At 41.0% G+C, this 25,361-nt stretch overlaps 1 protein-coding gene across 1 annotated transcript in view; it reads left to right on the plus strand.

Annotated features, from left to right (window-relative positions):
• LOC128656397 (transferrin receptor protein 1) overlaps positions 1 to 24,541 on the plus strand; it is a 94,059-nt gene extending 69,518 nt beyond the window's left edge. Inside the window, exons 9-11 of the mRNA XM_053710278.1 lie at positions 3,052 to 3,191; positions 14,051 to 14,148; positions 24,277 to 24,541. Of these exons, the coding sequence (XP_053566253.1) occupies positions 3,052 to 3,191; positions 14,051 to 14,148; positions 24,277 to 24,452 (414 nt within the window). The 3' untranslated portion in view covers positions 24,453 to 24,541. The remainder of the gene's footprint in view (positions 1 to 3,051; positions 3,192 to 14,050; positions 14,149 to 24,276) is intronic.
• Positions 24,542 to 25,361: the final 820 nt, after the last annotated feature.

Below are 25,361 nucleotides of genomic sequence, written 5' to 3' on the forward strand. Positions count from 1 at the left end.
TTGCTCAAATCTGTTTGTAGTTCCCAAAAAACAGGGAATTTGCAGTCCTATCTTAGATCTCAATCTAAATTAGTTTCTCAGAGTTCCATCTTTCAAGAGGGAATCTATTCGTACCATTCTTCCATTGATCCTGGAGGGTCAATTTGACTACCGTGGATCTAAAGGATGCATTTCTTCATGTTCCTATCCACAGAGATCATCACAAGTTCCTGAGGTTTGCCTTTCTGGACAAACATTTTCAGTTTGTGGCTCTTCCTTTTGGTCTGACCACGGCACCCAGAATTTTCACTAAGGTTCTCGGGTCGCTGCTTGTGGTTCTGAGAACGCAGGGCATTGCTGTGGCGCCTTATCTGGACGATATTATGATCCAGGCGTCTTGTCAGCTGACAAAGTCTTATACCGACATAGTTCTGTCCTTCCTGAGGACTCATGGGTAGAAGGTAAATCTGGAGAAGAGTTCTCTAGTTCCCTAGACAAGGGTTCCTTTCTTGGGAACTCTTAATCGACTCTCTCTATCCATGAAAATAGTTTTGAACACATGCTGAGCACTGCAGACCAATCCCCGGCCGTCAGTGGCTCTGTGCATGGGGGTAATTGGATTGATGGTAGCGGCAATGGATATCATTCCATTTGCTCGGTTTCTTCTCAGGCCTTTGCAGAACATGCTCAGACAGTGGAATGGTGATTATACAAATTTGTCTCTTCAAATACACCTAGATCGGGAGACGAGGGACTCTCTTCTATGGTGGTTGTTGCTGGATCATCTATCCCAGGGGACATGCTTTCGCAGACCCTCATGGGTGCTAGTGACAACTGATGCCAGCCTGTTAGGATGGGGAGCAGTCTGGGATTCCCTAAGGGCTTAGGGGGTCTGAACTCAGGCAGAGTCTCTCCTTCCCATCAATATCCTAGCGTGGAGAGCAATATTCAATGCGCTTTAGGCTTGGCCTCAGTTGGCTTCGTCCAATTCATCAGCTTTCAGTCGGACATCCATTAAGACTGTGGCCTACATCAATTATCAGGGGGAACACGAAGTTCCTTAGCGATGACGGAAGTAGCCAGGATAATACGGTGGACGGAGTCTCACTCTTGCTATCTGTCCGCAATCCACATCCCAGGGGTGGAAACCTAGGAAGCAGATGCAGACCTGATTCTCAGATGGGGCAGGACAGACTTGGATCTCATGGCATCTTGCAGGAATGCCAAGCTTCTGAGATACGGGTCCAGGTCAAAGGATCCCCAGGCGGAGCTGATAGATGCCTTGGCAGTGTCTTGGTCCTTCAGCCTAGCTTCTGTGTTTCCTCCATTTGCTCCCCTTTCCCGGGTGATTGCTCGAGTCAAACAGGAGAGGGCATTGGTGGTACTCATCGCCCCTGCGTGGCCTCGCAGGATTTGGTATGCCGATCTGGTGGATATGTCATCTCAGCCCCTGTGGAAGCTTCCAATGAGGAAAGACTTTCTCATTCAGGGACCCTTCCTTCCATCATCCGAATCTAGTTCTCTTTAGCTAACTGCTTGGAGATTGAATGCTTAATTTTTTTCTACGCGAGGGTTTTCTGATTGTCATAGATACCTTGATTCACGCACATATGCCTGTTACTAGACAGATTTACCATAAGATATGGCGTAAATATTTTTATTGGTGCGAATCCAAGGGCTACTCATGGAGTAGGGTTGGGGTTCCCAGGATTTTGTCTTTTCTCCAGGATGGATTGGAGAAAGGGTTGTCTGCAAGTTCCTTAAAGGGACAGATTCTGCTTTGTCTAATTTGTTACACTAGCGTCTGGCAGATGTTCATTTTTTTTGTCAGGCTCTGACTGGAATCAGGCCTGTGTTTTGACCAATTGCTCTTCCTTGGAGTTTGAATTTAGTTCTTAATATCTATGGAATGCATAGGTTCAAACGGAACCCTTTGAAAAACTTTAAGTGTTTTTTTTTTTTTTTTTTTTTGTTGCGATTTCTTCTGCTCGAAGAGTATCTGAGCTTTCAGCATGCCAATGTAATTCTCCTTATCTTAGTTTCCATTCTGATAAGGTGGCGTTACGTACCAAACCTGGTTTCCTTCCTAATGTTGTTTCTAATAAGAATATTAATCAGGAAATTGTTGTTCCTTCCTTGTGTCCTAATCCTTTTTTAAGAAGGAGCGACTGTTACATTCTTTGGATGTGGTCCGTGTCTTGAAGTTTTTGCTTACGGGCCACTAAGGATTTTCGTCAATCTTCTTCCCTGTTTGTTGTGTTTTCTGGGAAGCGTAGGGGTCAGAAAGCTACGGCTCCCTCTTTCTTTTTGGCTGAAGAGTTTAGTCTGTTTTGCATATGGGACTGCTGGACAGCAGCCTCCTTAACGAATTACAGCTCATTCCACTAGGGCTGTGGCTTCCTTATGGGCATTCAAAAATGATGCTTCTGTTGAACAGCTTTGCAAAGCTGCAACTTGTTCTTCTCTTCACACTTTTCCAAATTTTACATATTTGATACTTTTGCCTCGTCCAAGGCTTTTTTTGGGAGTAAAGTTCTTCAAGCAGTGGTTCCTACCGTTTAGGTTCCCTGTCTTGTCCCTCCCTTTCATCCGTGTCATATAGCTGTGGTATTGTATCCCATAAGTAAGGATGAAATCTATGGACTCATCGTAGCTTGTAAAAGAAAAGGAAATTTATGCTTACCTGATAAATTTGTTTCTTTTACGATACGATGAGTCCACGGCCTGCCCTTTTTTATATGACAGGTCTTTAATTTTGTTAAACTTCAGTCACCTCTGCACATTGGTTTTTCCTTTCTCTTCCTAACTTCGGTCGAATGACTGGAGTGGGAGGGAAGGGAGGAGCTATATATACAGCTCTGCTGTGGTGCTCTTTGCCTCCTCCTGTTGACCAGGAGGCGATATCCCATAAGTAAGGATGAAATCCGTGGACTCATCGTATCGTAAAAGAAACAAATTTATCAGTTAAGCATAAATTTTCCTTTTTGTATTCCTCCCCACCTACATACACTTGCCGTATAGGGGTTTACTTGTAATGTGTAAAAATGTATTTTATGATTTGTTTCCATACAGGCTCATTTTGGAACTGGTGATCCATACACACCTGGCTTTCCATCTTTTAACAACACACAGTTTCCTCCCAGCAAATCCTCTGGATTACCACAAATCCCAGTTCAAACTATATCTAGTGAGACTGGCAAGAAACTGCTTGAGTAAGCATATTTAACTCCCATAGTGCATAATTGAGCTTTTTTCACTGTCTAACTCTAACTTTCCATGTTTTCTTTTATATAGTGAGCTAAAGAAGCAGTTATTTTCTTCTTAAATGGAAAGAGTCCACAGCTGCATTCATTACTTTTGGGAAATAAGAACCTGGCCACCAGGAGGAGGCAAAGACACCCCAGCCAAAGGCTTAAATACTCCTCCCACTTCCCTCAGTCATTCTTTGTCTTTTGTCCCAGGAGGTGGGCAGAGACGTGTCAATTTTTTAATTCGTTTTTTGTCTCTTTATGGAGGGTAGTACTCTTCAGCATGCAACAGGAGTTTTAAGTAATCCTATCAGTCTCTCAGTGAGGGCTTGGATGAAAGTTATAGTCCGGAGATGCAGGGAAAGTCTTTCTGCAAAACCATCTTGACTCATATTAACAGCTCCTCAAGCATTGAGTGTTGTTGAACTTTGCTACGCTGCCTGCTTTCTTCTCTCAAGTCCATTGCGGAGGTGATGCTACTATTTGTCACACTTGAAAGGCCATGTTCCTGTTCCACGGCGTAGATTCCGGTAAGATCGTTTCATTTTTACTTTATCGTCAATGTAATGTAAATGTTTTCTCGAGAGGATATCACACCTTTGCGAGTCTAACTATATAAATGACATAAAGGGTCTCTGTTAGTGTCTTGGAATTGATGGTTAATATCTCCTGAGGGCAGTTATTGAACACAGGGGTTTATAATCATGTTTATGTGATTCAACCTGCTTATGTGTGATGTTTATGGGCTCATGGTTGGAACTTTGAGGCCTTTGGAAGCGACACAGCCTTTTGGTTGCTGTGCTTTTTTTGGACTGTTCGGTTCACGTTGTGTTCGTGAACCCCCCCCGGAGGTTGCAGCACGTTTTTGCTTCAACATAATGTTGGCGATTGTTCATCTGCAGAGTCCAGACGTTTTTATTTGAGAATGTGCTCGTGCCCTATTGTCCCGGGCCTTCCGCCTTGGGGAGGGCATCTACAGTTCCCCGCGGGTGTAACTGTCCCTCAGTGTTGTGCTTTCGCATATTGCTCAGACATGTTTTTCAGTTATTGAATGACCCTATCGTTAACATGGGGATTTTAATTTGAATGGTGCACCTCATTAGACATATGGGGATGAGGCAATCTCCTGATTGTCATTTGTTTGAGATGTTTCCCAGTTTTTGGAAGATGGGGCTCAGTTTGGCTGGTCCTGCCGGTAGGCCTGTGTCTTTTCTTTTTTATGACACGAGTCCACGGATCATCTTAATTACGAATGAGATATTCACCTCCTGGTCAGCAGGAGGAGGCAAAGAGCACCACAGCAGAGCTGTTAAATAGCTCCTCCCTTCCCTCCCACTCCAGTCATTCTCTTTGCCTACGTTAGTGATAGGAAGAGGTAAAGTGAGGTGTTAGATTAGATTCTTTAATCAAGAGTTTATTATTATTTTTAAAGTAGTGCCAGAGTGTGCTACGTTTTGTTCTAGGGTGTAGCCGTAGTCCATATCAGTCTCTTCAGTAGAGCTTTTGGTTGCTTTAGAGCAATGGGAACTTGTGGGACATAATTCTCACTGAGCCTTCCATAGATTGTTTGCTGCCCTGTTTGTTAAAGTCTGAGGGAAGAGAATATACTCAGTACTTTTTTTTGTTACACAGGCCAATGTGAGGAGGAGGACTTCGCAAGCCGGGTGGGCTGCCTTCCTGCCAGGCAGCTTTCTAAGGTAAATGCTAAATTCTTTTTTTCTGGAAAGGATGCATACACAGAAAAATGAGGCACTCTTTATCTTTTTATAAAGGACACTAGATACATTGGCCCTAAGAGGGAGGGGGAAATGTTATCTGGCAGTGAATGCAGGCACTGGAGTACACGTGGAGAAGTGGCTCTGTGTTTTTTTTTTTTTTTTTTTATGACCTGGCATAATTGCAAGCTCCCAACGGCTTTTTTTATTTAATTACAACTATCTGGGTGGTTTATACTGTCTTTTTGTAATCGACTCAACTGTGGGTAGACAGATTAGGTGTATTGCTAACTCTGTTGGCCTTATTTCATGTTAAGTGGCCGACCGGGAGATTATTTGATAGTATGGTCATGTTGTTCAGCATGTCTTTTAACTGTGAGCGCGGCTGCTGCTTTCTTTACTTGCCGCCCGGGAGTTTAGTTGGAAGACGGGGTTAAGTTGCGGCGCTATTGTTTGCGCATTTCTTTTCCCTGCTTCCCGGTTAATCTCTGAGGTGTGTTTTGATGTACACCGGATGTGATGGAGTGGTTACCGGTCTCTTCTGCGCTGTGTCTGTGCAGCGGAGAGGCTTTTCACATATTTTTGAGTGCTATGGATGCCTTCTCTGCTGCGTAGTGGATCGTGCAGCGGAGAGGCTTCTAATAACCAGAACAATTTACGTATATTGTGTGCTACGACTGCCTTCTCTGCTGCATTGTAACACATGCAGCAGAGAGGAGTCGCATACAGTAAGGGTCAAGGGTATGGATAGTCTGGACGCCATCTCTGCTGGTTGTTTAATACAGCAGAGAGGCTTTACCCACAGTACCTTATTTGTTTACAGTAGTCAGGATGACTATTATTTATTTGTGTTTTCATCCAATGTCTGGATGATTCCCTACAACTTTTATTTATGTATGTATGGTGTGTGTATGTTTAACATTTAAAGAGACAGTACCATCCGTTTTTAATAAACAAATTGTTAATTTTTCAAGGTCCAAGTGGCCTTTTCAAATTATTTCTTGGTATGTACTATGTAAGGGAACTAGGTTAGAATGTTTCCCTTAAATATAAAGTCTTGGTAATTTTGGAAATATTAAATTTTATTGTATAAAGAATGAATAGGGTATACACAATGCACACGTTATGTCTTGATACTTCTGGAGACAACCTACATTTTCTGTTTCCCATGTATTAGGTTTTTATTTTTGTTTCTGTTAAAATAAAATAAATATTGCCTTGTATAATTCTGAAGCATTCGGGCAATGTTCCATATTTTCTGCAGCTTTCTCTTCAAGTGTCCGAAAATCTTACCGTCCATTCATCCAGTGCCCTGCGCTTCCTTCACGACTCCTTTTGGGGTTATTTTGCAAGACATAGTTCCATCTGGACTTGTCAGGTGGGTTGTCGGCTTTCCCCATGCTGCAGGGAGAGCGCAAGAGGAAGAATACGTTTTCAGTGAGTGAGGTTTCTGTCACTAGATTATTCTCTTAGAGGTTTTCTCCAAGTTAAATGAGGAAGGGGATACTTAGTAAGTTCTCAGTTCTGACGGTATGATTCCTCACGCTGATATTAAAGTAGTATCTTCAGTTTTAAGCTATCTCTGCTCCGGTTATTACCAAGGAGTTTTTAGCTATTATGGAACGACATTTTGGTCGTTAATTTTATGTGGTACCAAGATGCAGTACTATGAAATGAAAGTGAATGGGTATTATCCTTTGATTCACATTTCCTATATTGACAGAGGTTTTTAGTAGAGGACCTCTCAAGGAGTCTTGGAAAACCATTCCATACTGACCAGGAGACTTTTTTATCCCTATGGATACCTATTCCCTTTCGGGATCCCATAATTGTTGTGGTAGTGGGGTTGTTCAAGATGACATCTTTCTCTTTCTTCTCTTCCTATCCTCAGGTAGAGACTTGGTTCCTTTCATAGGTGGGAGTCCTCTCCCCCTTGGGAGTGATATCTCCGGTTCAGGAACAGGGTCTAAGATTTATTTCAGTCTTGTGGTGGCTCCCAAGAAGATGGAAGCCTTCAGACAGATTTTAGACCTCCAAAATCTAGACAGTACCGTCCTTCTAGGTGGACTTTATTAGTGACATCTTTCCTTGGATCCCGGAGGATCAATTCCTGATAAGTTTAAAGGATGGGTATCTGCATGTTCCCATCTATGGGATCTTTGCAAGTTTCTATGGTTTGTCTTGCTGGAGAAATACTTCTAGTTTGTGGTTTTTTCATTAAATCTTGCCACAACTTTTTAGAATTTTCATGGTGCATTGCAGCACCATATTTACATGTTTTCCTAATCCAGGCGACTTTGTTACAACAAAGAGTTTCGCCAACTTAGATGGTGTTATCCTTCCTGCGTTCGACACGGGTGGAATGTAAATCGGGGACAGAGTTCCTGAGTCCTAATTTTAAGGTATTTTTTTCTGGGATCTATGTTAAATTCCTTATCAATGAAGTTTTTCCTGACGGAAGTCAGGAAATCAAAGATTATTGATCCTTGTCTTATTTTCAGCACACTCTTAGGTCATCAGTGGCTCAGTGCATGGAGGTAATCGGGCTGATGGTGGCAATTGACATCTTCCCATTCGGTTCCATCTCAGAACTCTGCAGTTAAGCAAGCTCAGGCAATGAAACGGAGATTATGCGGATTTGTCTCCATGAATGCTACTGGATCAGGAAACAAGGGATTCTCTTCCATGGTGGTTGTCTCTGGATCATCCTATCAGGGTACCTGCTTTCTCAGACCTTTTTGGGTGATTATGACAACAGTCACCAGCCTTCGAGGGTGAGGAGCAGTCTGGAGTTCCCTAAAGGCTCATGGAGTTAGGACTCAGTCTGAGTCTGTTCTTTCTAAAAGCATTCTGGAGCTGAGAGCGCTCTTCAAGGCTCTCCTGGGCTGGCCTCAGCCTCGGTCCAGTTCATCAAGTTCTAGTCGGACAATATACCTTCAATGGTTTACGTCGATCATCTGGGAGGAACGAAAGAGTTTCTTAGCGATGACAGAGGTAACCAAGATAATTCAGTGGGCGGAGGCCCACTTTTCCTAACTGTCGGCGATTCTCATCCCAGGGCTGGACATCTGGGAGGTGGACCTTTTTGAGCAGGCAGGCCTTTCTTCCGGGGGAGTAGGAACTCCATTCGGAAGTTTTCTCCAGCCTGTTTCTCATGTGGGGTCTGCCGTAATTAGATCTCTTGGCATCTCTAAGGATTACCAAGCTCCGGAGATACGGGCTGAGGTCCAAGGACCCCCAGGAGGAAGTGATAGATGCTCTGGCGGTCCCTTGGACATTCAGTCTAGCATACCTATTTCCTCCGTTTTGCGCTCCTTCCTCGGGTGGTTGCTCGAATCAGAGGGTTTCGGTGATCTTCATAGCTCTGGCTTGGCCTCTCAGGATTTGGTATGCGGATCTGGTGGAAATGGCATCTCTGCCAGCGTGGAGACTCCTGTTGAGGAAGACCTCTGATTCAGGGCTCCTTCCTCCATCCAAATCTAGTTTCTTGAAAGAGCCTTTCAGTGGCTCAAGTGACAAGGCAGTCTACCAGAGACTGGTGGTTTCAGGTTAGATTCCTATTGTGCTGTGACACAACAAATTGTGCTGTGACACATCAAATTGTGCGCATACAAATGTGTTCTGACTGCTTGGAGATTGTACGTTTAATTTTATCCAGGCGGGGATTTTATGATTCGGTCATAGAGACCATGATTCAGGCTTGTAAGTCTGACTAGAAGGATTTATCATAAGATTTGGCATAAATATTTTTATTGGTGTGAATCCAAGGGCTACTCGTGGAGTAAGATTAGGATTCCTAGAATTTTGTCTTTTCTCCAAGAGGATTTGGAGAAGGGTTTATCGACAAGTTCCCTAAAGGGTCATATCTCGGCTTTATTTTGTTACACAAACGTCTGGCGGATGTCCCAGATGTTCAATCTTTTTGTCAGGCCTTGGTCAGGATCAGGCCTGTGTTCAAACCAGTTACTCCTACCATGGAGTCTTAATTTAGTTTTCAAAGTTCTTAAAGGGGCTCTGTTTGAGCCTATGCATTCCTTAGATATTAAGTTGTTATCCTGGAAAGTTCTGTTTCTTGTTGCTATTTCTTTAGCTCGTAGAGTGTCAGAGCTCTCGGCATTGCAGTGCGATTCTCCTTACCTTATTTTCCATTCAGATAAGGTAGTTTTACGTTCTAAACTAGGATTTCGTCCTAAGGTTGTTTCTGATCGGAACATTAATCAGGAGATTGTTGTTCCTTATTTGTGTCCTAATCCTTTTCAGAAAGAACGTCTTCTGCACAATTTAGACATGGTCCGTTTTACCTGCAAGTGACTAAGGACTTTCGTCAGTCGTCTTTGTTGGTGATTTTCTCAGGAAAACGTAAAGGACAGAAAGCTACGGCTACTTCTTTTTGGCTGAAGAGTATCATACGTTCTGCATATGAGACTGCTGGACAGCAGCCTCCCGAGAGGGTTACGGCTCATTCCACGAGGGCTGTTGTTTCCTCATGGGCATTCAAAAATGAAGCTTCTGTGGAACAGATTTGCAAGGCTGCAACTTTGTCCTCTCTTCACACTTTTTCAAAGTTCTACAATTTTGATACTTTTGCCTTGGCTGAGGCCGCTTTTGGGAGAAAGGTTCAAGCAGTGGTGCCTTCCGTTTAGGTTTCCTGTCTTGTCCCTCCCGTATCATCTGTGTACTCTAGCTTGGGTATTGAATCCCATTAGTAAATAAGATGATCCGTGGACTTGTGTCCTAAAAAAGAAAATAATTTATGCTAACCTGATATATATTTATTTTTTGACACGATGAGTCCACGGCCCGCCCTGTTCTTGTAAGACAGGTTGTGGGTTATGTAAACTTCAGACACCTCTGCACCTTGGCTTTTCCTCTCTCTTCCTAACTTCGGTCGAATGACTGGAGTGGGAGGGAAGGGAGGAGCTGTTCAACAGCTCTGCTGTGGTGCTCTTTGCCTCGTCCTGCTGAGCAGGAAATGAATATTCCATTAGTAATTAAGATGATCCGATGATAAATAAATTTATCAGGTAAGCATAAATTTTCTTTTGGGGCGTTAACCTCCGGGTTGCCTTATATTTTATTTATATCCGATGGGATGTCTTATTTGTTTTTGTTTTCCTTCTGGAACCTTCTGGGATTGATACTCTATTACTTCTTCAGAAGTTGTTTTGGACATGTTAGTTCTATGTTAAATATGTCTGTTTTCTGTTTTTTTCCCTATGAGGGAGAATTTATGCAGCTTGTCTGTTAGGACCCTAGGTGCAGGCTGGTTCGTTGGTCTTGCGGCTGTTCTGCTCGGCTGGTTCGGTAGAAGCGCCGAGTGCTCAGCTTATTGTTTTTCATGTTCCAACTAAGCATTCGAGAGGACCTGTGGGTTCGTGAGGCGGGAGGGATTGTTTCAGTTCTTATTGCCTTCAGTTATAGATGGCAGGGGAGTTTCCCGCTGCGTCACTGACATCTGATTTTATCAGCACCTAGAGCCTCCCCCATGTGGTGGAGAGTTGGAGGGCTTAACACCCCTTACCGCAGTTGAGCCGTTTGGCCTTAATTTTTAGGCTTCTGGATTTGTCCTTTTGGGCTTGATCCAACAGCTTGTACAGGATAGCTGTCTAGCATGTGGAAGGTTTGCAGTTTGAAACCAGTTGCAGCTCTTCACACCTTGCAGATGTAAGCATAAGCTGTTTATAGTTTTTCTAGATGCAGCTCTTACTCTTTGATGTGTACTGTCTGAGTTATAAGAGACCTTTGGGTCTTCTACCATTGTCTCCGGGTGAATTGGATCTCCTTTTAGGGATCTGTGTTTCCGGGTGATAGTTGTTCCCTGCGGGGACTTTGTTTAGCTTGGGGTTTTCCGGAGCTGGGTAGGCTTAGTGCCTTTCTCTTCCTTGTTTCCTCTGCTTGTGCGGAGGTGATGGGGAGTCTAGTACTGCTAGTAGGATTATTTTTTTTACCTCAAGGTATCCCTTGGTTGTTCTGAGGCTTTAAGAAGTATCTTCATACAACTTCTAGACTTGCTCCTTGGAGCTTTGACCTTTAGATAGGGGTGGTTCCTTCCTTTTTGTCGGGGCTTTCGAATTCTTCTCGCGATCTGGATTCTCTGGATATGCATCCATATCCCTTGTGTCTGGTTGGGATATATTCTCCTCCCTATGGAGATGGAGTCCTTGCTTGGGGCTTCTTCTGGATGAGAGGTGGAAAGGTGGGATTGGTTCCCCCTGGGGTCTTGCTGGCTCCAAGTCAGACTTGGGTCTAAGGCCTTGTCTGTTTTCAGAGTCGGGTTGTACTTGTACTCTGTGGGGATGGCTGTGCTATGTTTAAGCTCGTTCCTGTACCTGTTTCGGGATCCTGAGGCTGTGTTGGTCCAGCTGGGTGTGGTTCTGCAGGATGGCCGAGCGGTCTATGGCGCTGCGTTCGGGTCGCAGTCTCCTCTGGATGTGTGAGCTTGAGTATATCCTGTTAGCTCAGTCTGCTAAGGTATAGATATTCTTTTCAACTTGCTCCATTGGTTTCAGAAGAGGGTTTACTCTTCCTTCTCGGGGGGGGGAAGGTCCATTATAGCAGGAACTTTTAATTTGACTTTGTGGCGGTCGAACTAGTCCTTGATTAGAAGTTTCTCTGATCTCCACACTTCTACAACCCAGCAAACCAGTCACACAGATTTACTATAAAGTTCTTAAAAAAATTATTTTTTTTGGTTTTCTTCTAGAGGTTTTTTTTCTTGGAAATCCATTTAGAATTCTTCAGTTTCTCCAGGATGGTCTGGAGAATGTTTATTAGAAAGTTCTTTAAAGGGTCATATCAACCTTGTCTAAAATAACATTTTTTTTTTTTTATTTCCCCTAAGTGATATTGCATCAGTTTTATACACTTCAATTACACATTTCTACTGTATTTAATGGTCATAGATCAGTCCTGCACATAATTTAATAGTACCTCTCTTAAAGGGCCACTAAACCCAAAATCTTTCTTTCATGATTCAGATAGTAGGGTTGCACCGATACCGATACTAGTATCGGTACCGATACCAAGTATTTGCATGAGTACTTTTACTCGTGCAAATGCACCGATACTTAAACTGATACCTCCACTTCCTACCCATATATGCTATCTTGTGGCGTTTTTTTCAAACTGCATGTTCCCATTTCATTTTAAACAGGAGTGGAGACTAAATTAAAAAAAATTGTTTACTACTGTTCTGCCAATACAAAGTGCTGTTATTTGTATTATTGTAGGAGAGATCACTGTACCTCGTTCACACAAACCCCTGAAGAACTGGGCAGTTAATAAACAGATTTCCAGCTCTGGTTAAAATGGCCCAAAAATATCTTTCTGCCCCATGCAGTAGTGTGGAAAGTGAAAGACTGTTCAACTTAGAGTCGAACCTCCATACAAATGTCAGATTGATGTTTATATAACAGCCCTACAACCCAATTGCATCACCCCTTTAAATTTAATATTTTATTGTAATATTTTTTTATTTATAAACATGTTCAGTGAACTTTATGAAATAATAAGTTTTATTTGTCACAATGTCTTTTTAATTACAGTCCTTTATAATAATAAAGAAGGAATCTTAAATAATTAGTCTGTATTGTGCTTGGTAAACTGTCACATGACATTAAAAAATAAAGTATCGGTAATTGGTATCGGGGAGTATTTGAAAACAAGTATCGGTACATGTACTCGGTCAAAAAAAAAAATGGTATCGGTGCAACCCTATCAGATAGAGAATATAAATTTAAACATTACAATTTACTTCCATTATTTATTTTGCTTCCTTTTTTAGATATCCTTAGTTGAAGAAAAAGCAATGCACATGGTGAGCCAATCACACAAGGCTTCTATGTGCAGCAACCAATCGGCAGCTAGTGAGCATATCTAGATATGCTTTTCATCAAAGACTATCAAGAGAATAAAACAAAGTAGATAATATAAGTAAATTAGAAAGATGTTTAAAATTGCATTCTTTCTAAATCTTAAAAGAAAAAATGTGGGTGGCATGTCCCTTTTTTAATCTTTACAGAAATATTTTTGTTTTTGTGTTTTTAGTTTTCAGTTCAGTTATTGTCAAGACTCAAGTGCTTAATGGGAGGGAAGGTGATCACCTGAAAAATAAGGTGGTCGGCTAACCATTCACAATATATTTTTTGGTGGCGCAGGTGTTTAGGATTGCAACCTTATCTGAATGAGGGTATTCTCCCTTTTTCATATTAGGGGTCACATGTCACACTAGCACAAACCGGTTGTTATGAGCTCTATTAGAACCCATATTTCTTAGGGAAAACTGCACTTTTACTACTGCTGTAGATTTAAATTTTTACAGCAATTATTGAAATAACACAGGTACACTTTAAAGTTGTGTTGTTTTAGATGGGTTTTTTTGCAGGGTGGATTTGATTTGTCACGAAGACTTGCTTTAAATTATGGTTTCATTTTTATAACTTTTTCAGATTATTTTTCCAGTAATTTTTTTTTTTTTTTTTTTTTTTAATGTATTTTAGTTATACACTATTAGAAATAGAGAAGTATGACGTATCATGTTTTTTAATAGGTTAATTATTCATAGAGCAGCTTTTTAGCTGTACTTTAGTGGAAGGAGAAAAATAATTGCCTTCATAAAAAATGTAAAGTTCTTTTAAAACCATAACCTTAATAGGATTCCTCACCCTCCCTCCTCACACTTTGATCTTTGTGCTTATCTGTTCTACTCCAATCTTTTATTTAGCTTTTTTGAAACTTAGTAAGGGGTTGATTTTACATATAATTTGGCGGCGCTATATAAATGATAATCGGGGAACAATTGGACTGTAAAGTCAGTGGAATGTTCTATCTCCGACAGCGTTAGTGTACTTCTATTATGTCATTTGCTTTGTTCTTTTGGCATTTGTTGAAAAGCATACCTAAGCAATGCACTATGGGGAGCTAGCTGCTGATTGGTGGTCGCACATATGCCTCTTGTGATTTGCTCACTATGTGTTCAGCTATCTTTCAATAGTGCATTTCTGCTACTTTAATGAAGGATACCAAGAGAATAAAGCAAATTTGATAACAGAAGTCGATCAGAAAGTTGTTTAAAATTGTTTGAGAATTTTTTTTTTTTCTTCTTTATAGGAGAGATGTAAAAACCATAAAATTGGAGGTGACCAATGTTATGCATCAGAAGAAGCTTTTGAATATTTTTGGTGTTATCAAGGGATTTGATGAACCAGGTAACAATAAATTAAGCAACTAAACCTATAAGATAAAGTTTCTTCAAGTCCTTAGCAAACACACCAGATCAGTGTCTCCCTTTTTATACAGATTTAAAGTCTTAGGCAAAGGGAAGAGTGTAAGCTTGTATTAAATAATGCTTTAACATGGATTAATAATCAAGGGCTGATTTTAAATGGACATTCAACTCACATTTTTATCTCCTCAAACAATAAGTTGTAATATACATTCATTATTTTGCTTATCTTTTCTGTGAAATACCTCTGGAAGTGTGTTTCCATCATAGTTGTAAAGGAACACTGTAAAACTTGCTTATTAATGTGTTTTGTAGAGGCTTATTAGAGCAGTTGAATACAAATTGCTTGTCTGTTTGTATTTCTTCTACTAGATACGACAAGTCCACAGATTCATCCTTACTTGTGGGATATTATCCTCCTGCTAACAGGAATTGGCAAAGAGCACCACAGCAGAGCTGTCTATATAGCTCCTCCCTTGACTCCACCCCCCCAGTCATTCTCTTTGCCGTTACTAGTAATAGGAAGAGGTAAAGTGAGAGGTGATAAAATGATGCTTTTTATTTTCTTCAAGCAAGACTTTATTTTAAATGGTACCGGTGAGTGCTATTTTTCCTCAGGCAGCAGATGGATGAAGATGTCTGCCTGGAGGCTGATGATCTTGGCAGTTATCACTAAGATCCAGAGAAGTTCCCACAGAATGGCTGAGGAGTACTTTAGAAGCTTCAGTGTGGGAACGTTTTTCATGCTACAAGCATTGAGGTATGTTCAGTCATTTTTTTTTTTTTCTGGAGATAATGTGGTATTTCAGAACTGACAGTATTCCCATAAGGGAAGGGGTAAGCAGTAATCCTACATGTGATAGAAGGTTATTACTGGGACCTGTGTGTTATGGGCTGGAAAATGGTTGACACTGATAACATAATGGTTTTTGTGCAATAACAATTTTATGTTTGGAGGGCAACTTAACGTTTTTTTTGTGCAAAACGATTTTATGTTTGGAGGGCACTGGAGGGTTCACATGGCTTTCAATATTAGGTTGGGTATATGGTAACCCACATGGCTAGGTTCTAGACCACTTTACAGCAGTTTTTACTAGGCAGTGAGACATCAATATAGATGGGCGGGGCCTAATTTTGCACCTCAGATGCGCATTTGAATTTCCTATGCAAGCAGCAAGCCTCCGCTCCGGTGGGCCTAAACTGAAAGATTTGGCCTAAACGAAGTGATAGTGAATTAACAGACCCCTGAGGGCAGGTAGGCGCCACAGCAGAGCTGTGGCGAGGTGCAGGGGGTTGATTGCTTACTTTCATAACGTTTTTGAGTAACGTTTTTTTCCATTAAGGGTTAAGCATACCTTGTGGTGCAATCTTAGCTGGCAAGATAAGACACACATATACTAAAATTGTGATAATTATAACATTTTAGAGCAGTTTTGGAAAAATTGTACGCTTTTTACTCTTAAAGGCGCAGTACCATTTTTCAGATTGTTGTTTTTTTTTCACTAAATAAAGTGTTTTCAAGACTGTTTGTGGTCATTACTAGTCAGTTTCAACATGTCTGACATTGAGGAAAGTCAATGTTCTATGTGTTTAGAAGCCATTGTGGAACCCCCACTTAAAATGTGTCCATGTACTGAAAGGGCCTTACATTGCAAAGAACATATTTTAGGTGATAAAAGTATGTCTCAGGATGATTCTCAGTCAGAAGAGAATCAGGTTATGCCATCCAATTCTCCCCAAGTGTCACAACCTTTAACACCCGCTCAAGCGACGCCTAGAACTTCTAGCGCGTCTAATTCTTTCACCCTGCAAGATATGGCTGCAGTTATGTCTACTACCCTTACAGAGGTATTATCTAAACTGCCAGGTTTACAGGGTAAGCACAGCAGGTCAGGTATTAGAGTAAATGCTGAGCCCTCTGATGCTTTATTGGCCATCTCCGATGCACCCTCAGTGTTATGATTTGGGGGTGGAGGAATTGCTGTCTGAGGGAGAGCTTTCAGACTCAGGAAAGATGTTCCCTCAAACAGACTCAGATGTGACGGCCTTTAAGTTTAAGCTTGAACACCTCCGCTTGTTACTCCGGGAGGTTTTAGCGACTCTGGATGATTGTGACCCTATTGTCATCCCACCAGAGAAATTGTGTAAAATGGATAAATATCTAGAGGTCCCTACTTACACTAATGTTTTTCCAGTCCCTAGAAGAATTTCGGACATTGTTACTAAGGAATGGGATAGACCAGGCATTCCGTTCTCTCCCCCTCCTACTTTTAAGAAAAGGTTTCCCATATCTGACACCATTCAGGATTCTTGGCAATCTGTCCCTAAGGTGAAGGGAGCTATTTCTACCCTGGCTAAGCGTACAACTATACCTAATGAGGACAGTTGTGCTTTCAAAGATCCTATGGATAAAAAAAATTAGAGGGTCTTCTAAAGAAATTGTTTATTCATCAGGGTTTTCTTCTACAACCTATAGCGTGCATTGTTCCAGTAACTACTGCAGCAGCTTTTTGGTTTGAGGCTCTAGAGGAGTCTCTTAAGGTTGAAACCCCATTAGATGATATTTTGGATAGAATTAAGGCTCTCAAGCTAGCTAATTCTTTTATTACCGATGCCGCTTTTCAAATGGCTAAATTAGCGGCAAAAAATGCAGGCTTTGCCATTCTAGCACGTAGAGCGTTATGGCTCAAGTCTTTTGTCTGCTGATGTGTCATCAAAATCTAAACTTTTAGCTATTCCTTTTAAAGGTAAGACGCTATTCGGGCCTGAACTAAAGGAAATAATTTCCGACATTACTGAAGGTAAAGGTCATGCCCTTCCTCAGGACAAGACTGTTTAAAATGAGGGCTAAACAAAATAATTTTCGTTCCTTTCGAAACTTTAAAGGTGGACCCTCTACTTCCTCCTCCGCCACAAAGCAGGAGGGGAATTTTGCACAATCCAAGTCAGTCTGGAGACCTAACCAGGCCTGGACTAAAGGTAAACAGGCCAAGAAGCCCGCTGCTGCTACCAAGACAGCATGAAGAGGCAGCCCCCGATCCGGGACCGAATCTAGTAGGAGGCAGACTTTCTCTCTTCGCTCAGGCAAGGGACTTCAGGATCCATGGGCCTTAGAAATCGTGACCCAGGGCAGGGATGCGCAATTCCTATAGCCCGACGCCCGGGACATGCAGTTCTGGGCGCAGGGCATGTGGTTTTTATTTTACATTTAGCCCTGCTGCGGGCAAACAGACTGCAGCAGGGCTAAAGCTTTTTTTTTTTTTTTTTTTTTTCTTAGCACACCGCCGTTTCAGCGTCGCAAGTGTCTCTCATCTCAGCTCCTCCCTGCTAGTTCCCACGTGCTGTGTTGAAGTGCAGTGGAGGCGAGCGATTATGATTTCTGTCAGCGCTAAATTGTTGGGCTAATTTCTTAGTGAGCGTGCTGTTACTATGGAAGGCTCAGCTTGGTTTCTGCTTTAGTGCTCCTGCGCTGCTGTTAGTTCATCTGTGAGCTGGAGGGGAGTGCGCTGCTGTTCGTTCATCTGTGAGCTGGATGGGGTACGTTTTGAAATACATAAATATTTGTATGATCTAACTTACATTTTTTTTACACAGCTGAACTTTGATGTTTTACTTTGAGGTTTTCCAGCGTTTTCTGTTACCAAACGCTGGAAAACCTCAAAGTGAAACAGCACGCAAAGTTCAGCTGTGTAAAAAAATTTAAGTAAGATCATACAAATATTTATGTATTTCGATAATAAAATCTGCATTCTTCTCTGAAATTGCTGATGATCCAATCTCAGAAATAGTATGTTGCATTCCACTTTGTGCGCTATGAACTATAACAACTGCAAGTCGGTTCCTCCTAACCTCTGAGTCTGCGTGCCTGCCTTCACATATCTGATCACAGTGGCTGCACTGCTTGCCTTTTAACCCCCATCCTATGGCTAACAAAGATCGCTGCAATGTAATTCTGTGCACAATACTGCAGCTATTTTTGAAGCCATGGGGTTAACATCTGCTTTAAGAAGCTGTGGAGGAGGGTTGCTCAGCGCACACAGTACTTAACTGCTGAGCCTTTTCAGTGTGGGAGGGAGACGGGAGTGTCAGAGTGCCTACTTCCTACAAGCCTGCTGAGGCTTGATTTATAGTACAACAGCCCTCACTTCAAATAAACAGTGTCGGTGGAATGGTGATGATCTTATCAAATAGCTTAGATGTTGATGTTACCGTGTGTAGACTTTTTTTTTTTTTGCTGTTATACCAGTGATTTAAAAAAGGCTACAAAAGTTTAAAATGAGCGTTTTGGAAATGTGATGTAACTTGTGTGTTTAGTGTCTAGTGTGCTTTAACACGTGTCATTTTTTATTACTTGCACATCTGTCACATAGTGAAAGCAATGGTTTTCAGTTCAGTCTTGCTTTGGAAATAATTATGTATATATGTTCATACCCCAATAATTGAACTTAACAGAACATACCAGTTATCATAAGGGTAGAATCACTGAGCCTGTGGGTAGGTAAAAGTATACAACGTAATAACTTAGTTACTTGTCAAACTGTGATTCCAAATGAGATGGATTTGAACAGTTCAGTGTGTATCACACAAGAAGTAGTAAAATATCAATGTTAGATCAGGGTCAAAAAGCCCCGCAGGTGCTAGGTATAACAAAGGCAAACACTCCCAGCACAGCAGAATATCCAATGGAAGTCAATTGACACACACATTGAAATATACGGTAGGAATTTGCAAAACTGAATGCGAGCAACCAGGTGCTCAGACAGCCTGTGGCTGTACGTTCCTTAACGCTCCAAAGTGTGTCTGTCAGGTTTCAATTCCACATGACTCCTAGCAACTTGCTTCAAGGTTCCGATGTTCCGCTGTGTGCATCCATTCACCGGAAGTGCAGAGGGAGGATAGTGAAGGGGGGTGTGTCCAAGGTAACCCCACAAGAGCCGTAGTAAACCTTAGCTGTCACCGCTCCAAAACAAGCAAGATACCTTAGCTCTCTTAGGTCCTGGATTTTCAGGCAATGCAGATATGAAGAAAAGATGAGCAATCCAAGACGCATTTTTAAAAACAGTTCCTTTATTCAAAAATTGTTAAAAGGTTCCAGGAGGGTCCGTGATCAAATTAGTGAAGCAGCACAGGCAAACTGAAGGCTAACATGTTTCGGCTATACAGCCGTAATCATAGCTAATTCAGTATACCTGTGGTGCCTATTTAAAAGCAAACCTAGAGGATAATTGGCTTAAAAAACAGCCTGTTTTTAACCCAGGTTTGTTTGGCTTTGTTCTTTTTCCTATTTTTTCTTTATCTTTTTCATCTTTTTCTTTTTATCTTTTCTTTTTCTGGTGTTTATTTGAACAACATGTTATGTATATACTTATTGGGTTATTTAGTTACCCATATGCAGGTAATTTACTATGAAGGGTTAACCCTTGATGTTATGTGACTGCATAGGCATTGGCTGTTTTGTAAGCCAATTATCCTCTAGGTTTGCTTTTAAATAGGCACCACAGGTATACTGAATTAGCTATGATTACGGCTGTATAGCCGAAACATGTCAGCCTTCAGTTTGCCTGTGCTGCTTCACTAATTTGATCACGGACCCTCCTGGAACCTTTTAACAATTTTTGAATAAAGGAACGGTTTTTAAATGTCTTGGATTGCTCATCTTTTTATATATATATATATATATATATCTATATATATATATCTCCATCTCCTGTCACGGTTTGTAAAGCTTTTACTCCTGAATTTAAGAAGTTAAAGGAATAACCTAGTCAAAATGAAACATTCATGATACAGATATAGCAGGCAATTTTAAAGGGACAGTCTACTCCAGAATTGTTATTGTTTAAAAAGATAGCTAATCCCTTTATTACCCATTCCCCAGATTTACATAACCAACACGATTATATCATCTAGTGTAACCAAGCATTTCAATGCATATAAATAGCCTCAAGAGGTTGTCTCCGTTAAGTTTAGTTATTATTTTTTTTTTTTTTTATAAAGTAAGCTACAATTCTCATTTGGAAATCTGTTCGGTTTAATCTCACTACCTACTTGCATTTGTTGATTGCATTTAATTAAGTATTTTTAGGTCTGTCTCCTAAGTTGTTATCAATAAAAACCTTATTTATGTACAGTTTTGGTTCAAATTATTTTGCTAATCAGGACAAGTAGATTGGGCTCCTGCTTTAGTCCCTTGGACAAGTATTTTTTTTTTTTTAAATTTCCACACCCCTGCCCAGGGGTATCGACTAGAATTCAAGGATTTTCTCCCAAGAGGGAGATTTCATCTTTCACGTTTGTCTGTAGACCAGACAAAAAGAGAGGCGTTCTTACGCTGTGTAGAAGACGTATATACAATGGGTGTAATCTTCCCAGTTCCAAAACTAGAACAGGGGCAGGGGTTTTACTCAAATCTGTTCGTGGTTTCCAAAAAAGAGGGAACTTTCAGACCGATTTTTAGATCTCAAATGCCTAAACAAATTTCTCAGTCCCATCGTTTAAGATGGAGACCATACGAACAATTTTACCAATGATCCAGGAGGGTCAATATATGACCACCGTGGATTTGAAGGATGCGTATCTTCACATTCCTATCCACAAAGATCACCAGTTTCTCAGGTTCGCCTTCCTGGACAAACACTACCAGTTTGTGGCCCTTCCTTTAGGGTTGGCCACAGCTCCCAGAATCTTCACAAAGGTGCTAGGGTCCCTACTGGCGGTTCTAAGGCCGCGGGGCATAACAGTGGCGCCCTATCTGGACGATATTTTGATTCAGGCATCAACTTACCATCTAGCCAAATCTCACACGGATATCGTGTTGGCTTTTCTAAGAACTCACGGGTGGAAGGTGAACATACAAAAGAGTTCACTAGTTCCACTGACAAGAGTTCCATTCCTAGGAACTCTGATAGACTCGGTAGACATGAGAATTTTTCTGACAGAGGTCAAAGATCCTAACTTCTTGCCGAGCACTTCATTCCATTCCTCAGCCATCAGTGGCGCAGTGTATGGAGGTCATTGGGTTAATGGTAGCAGCAATGGACATCGTTCAGTTTGCCCGCTTACATCTCAGACCACTGCAGCTGTGCATGCTCAGACAGTGGAATGGGGATTATGCGGATTTATCTCCTCGGATAAATCTGGATCTAGAGACCAGAGACTCTCCTTTGGTGGTTGTCACAGGATCATCTGTCCCAGGGAATGTGCTTCCGCAGGCCAGCATGGGTCATAGTGACGGACGCCAGCCTCTTGGGCTGGGGTGCAGTCTGGAATTCCCTGAAGGCTCAGGGTATTTGGACTCAGGAGTCGTCCCTACTACCAATAAATATTCTGGAACTGAGAGCAATATTCAACGCGCTTCAAGCGTGGCCTCAGTTGGCTTTGGCCAAATTCATAAGCTTCCAGTCGGACAATATCACGACTGTAGCATATATCAATCATCAAGCGGGAACAAAGAGTTCTCTAGCGATGATAGAAGTTTCCAAGATAATTCGATGGGCAGAGACTCACTCTTGCCATCTATCAGCAATCTACATCCCAGGAGTAGAGAACTGGGAAGCGGATTTTCTAAGTAGTCAGACTTTTCACCCGGGGGAGTGGGAGCTCCATCCGGAGGTGTTTGCGGCATTGATTTGTCAATGGGGCACACCGGAATTGGATCTGGTGGCATCTCGTCAGAATGCCAAACTTCCTTGTTACAAGTCCAGATCAAGGGATCCCCAAGCAGTACTGATAGATGCTCTAGCAGTACCTTGGTCGTTCAACCTGGCTTATGTGTTTCCTCCTTTTCCTCTCCTACCTCGTCTGATTGCCAGAATCAAACAGGAGAGGGCTTTGGTAATCCTGATAGCGCCTGGGTCGCCACGCAGGACTTGGTATGCAGATCTAGTGGAAATGTCATCTCTGCCACCGTGGAAACTGCCACTGAGACAGGACCTTCTAATCCAAGGTCCGTTCCAACATCCAAATCAAAATTCTCTGCAGCTGACTGCCTGGAGATTGAACGCTTGATTTTATCTAAGCGTGGATTCTCGGAGCCAGTCATTGATACCTTGATTCAGGCTCGCAAGCCTGTCACTAGGAAAATTTACCATAAGATATGGCGTAAATATCTTTCTTGGTGCGAATCCAAGGGCTACTCATGGGGTAGGGTTAGGATTCCTAGGATTTTGTCCTTTCTCCAAGAAGGATTGGAGAAGGAATTATCAGCTAGTTCCTTTTTAAAGGGACAAATTTCTGCTTTGTCAATTTTACTACACAGACGTCTGGCGGATGTCCCAGACGTTCAGTCTTTTTGTCAGGCTTTAGTCAGAATCAAGCCTGTGTTTAAACCTGTTGCTCCGCTATGGAGTTTGAATTTAGTTCTCAATGTTCTTCAAGGGGTTCTGTTTGAGCCCATGCATTCCATAGATATTAAGCTTTTATCTTGGAAAGTTTTGTTTTTAGTTGCTATCTCTTCTGCTCGAAGAGTTTCTGAGCTTTCTGCGTTACAATGTGACTCGCCTTATCTTATATTCCATTCTGATAAGGTGGTTTTGCGTTCTAAACCTGGATTCCTTCCCAAGGTTGTTTCGAATAAGAATATTAATCAGTAAATAATTGTTCCTCCTTTGTGTCCTAATCCTCCTAAGAAGGAGCGTCTGTTACATAACTTGGACGTGGTTCGTGCCTTGAAGTTTTACTTACAAGTGACCAAGGATTTCCGTCAAACATCTTCTCTATTTGTTGTCTATTCTGGAAAGCGTCGGGGTCAAAAAGCTACGGCTACCTCTTTCTTTTTGGCTGAAAAGCATCATCCGTTTGGTATACGAGACTGCTGGACAGCAGCCTCCTGAAAAAATTACAGCTCATTCTACTAGAGCGGTGGCTTCCACATGGGCCTTTAAAAACTATGCTTCTGTTGAACAGATTTGTAAGGCTGCGACTTGGTCCTCCCTTCATACCTTTTCCAAATTTGCTTCTTCTGAGGCTATTTTTGGGAGAAAAGTTCTTCAAGCAGTGATGCCTTCTGTTTAGGTATCTGTCTTGTCCCTCCCGTTCACCCGTGTCCTGTTGCTTTGGTATTGTATACCACAAGTAAGGATGAATCAGTGGACTCGTATCTAGTAGAAGAAAAGGAAATTTATGCTTACCTGATAAATTGATTTCTTCTACGATACGACGAGTCCACGGCCCTCCCTGTCATTTTTAGACAGATTATATTTTTGTTTTCAAACTTCAGTCACCTCTGCAACCTTTTTTAGTTTCTCCCTTTTTCTTCCTATACCTTCGGTCGAATGACTGGGGGGGTGGAGTCAAGGGAGGAGCTATATAGACAGCTCTGCTGTGGTGCTCTTTGCCACTTCCTGTTAGCAGGAGGATATCCCACAATTAAGGATGAATCCGTGGACTTGTCGTATCGTAGAAGAAATCAATTTATCAGGTAAACATAAATTTTCCTTTTTTTGCAAATTGTAATTGCATCCAATTGTTCTAAAGAACATGTCCATTCAAATGGACCGAGCCTGTAGGAACAGCAGTTCCACTGTTTATGAATAAAAGGTCAATAGCAAGGAACAATTTTCAGTGCATTTATTACTATGGAGCTGGTATACAAAGTCATTGATCATCCTGTCTAATCTAGTAACAAGTCTGGCTTTTTGTAAACCATTTAAAGTTTGAATGAAAGTATACTACATTTAAAAACGCCTAAATTTAAAAAAAAAAATAATCTCCTTTCTATCTCGCTCTCCTTTCTATCCTCTATTCAATGCATTAAGCAATGATCCTTTTTTTTTTTTTTTTTTTTTTTTTTTTTTGTACTAACTATACATTTATAAGATGACAAGCTTTCGGAAGAATGTCTTCCTTTATCAAGTCTGGAGCAATACCGAACAATTTGATGGAATTTACAAATTATATCTTAAAACATAGAACATGGCTACTCCAATCAAAAAAAAAAAAAAAAAAAAAAAATATATATATTATAATATTTGCAAGATGTTAGGCAACGGCAAATGTGCATATATAGAGGAGTTTAAACTGTATTTGTATTAATGGTTTTTTTTAAAGTAGTTTTTTATTTGTAGTATCTGTTTGACACTGAATTGCTCACTTGCCGCACTGTATCTTTCAGATCGCTATGTTGTAGTTGGTGCACAGAGGGATGCTTGGGGACCTGGTGCAGTCAAATCTGCTGTAGGAACATCCATACTTCTTGAACTTGCTCGTGCATTATCAAGAATGGTTGCATCCGGTAACTGTCATTCTCTAAAGCTCAAGAGTTCTGTCTTCTGTTTGTCTAAATTGTAATACAGCTTGTTTTTCCATAGATCCTGTCACCTCCACAGTGAACATCCTTTATAAATAGATATTAGATTAAAAAAAAAATTAAAGGTCAGTATCAAATAATACTCTTAAAAACAGGGGGACTTTAATTCATTAAAGTTTACAAAGAATATATATATATTATATATATATATATATATATATATATATATATATATATATATATATATATATATATATATATATATATATATATATATAAAATAATCTATCCATATCCCCCGGCTTCCTCCAATCGTTGTGTGCCCCCTTTGGTGTCCAGCTCATGGGACAACAAAATGATTGGAGGAAGCCGGATTAGTAATCGATATGCTAAAGAAAGCAGGAGATATGGGTGGCGGATCGGTGTTATGTTTACCATAATGCAAAGGTACGTATTTACAAAAAGATGCTGGTTTTTTTTTTTTTTTTTTTTGCTTTTTTAAACTCAAATGAATTAAAGTTCCCCTGTGTTTAGGAGTGTTTGGTACTAGTCTTAAAGTCATTAAAGTTTACATTCACTTTAATTTCAGCTAGTCCAGAAACACTTTAATTATTCCATTTTAACATGTTCCTGGTTCTGAACGTCACCTTCCCCCTACACCATGCAGGAATTTTAAAGGACCACTAAAGTCCAAATTAAACTTTCATGATTCAGTTAGAGCACTCAATTGCAAACAACTTTCCATTATTTCTTTTTATTTTTTTATATGCACACTGAGGCACCAGCAACTGATCGTATGCAGGATTCACAGAATATACATATATGCTTTTTGTGATTGGCTAATAGCTGTCATGTAATGCAGTGGGAAGGAAAATAAAACTAGTTTTCTTCATAAATAGAAAGAGTCCACAGCTGCAATCATTTATTTTTGGGAAATAAGAACCTGGCCA

The sequence above is a fragment of the Bombina bombina genome, chromosome 4, assembly GCF_027579735.1.
Source record: "Bombina bombina isolate aBomBom1 chromosome 4, aBomBom1.pri, whole genome shotgun sequence".
NCBI classification, from domain to species: Eukaryota; Metazoa; Chordata; class Amphibia; order Anura; family Bombinatoridae; genus Bombina; species Bombina bombina.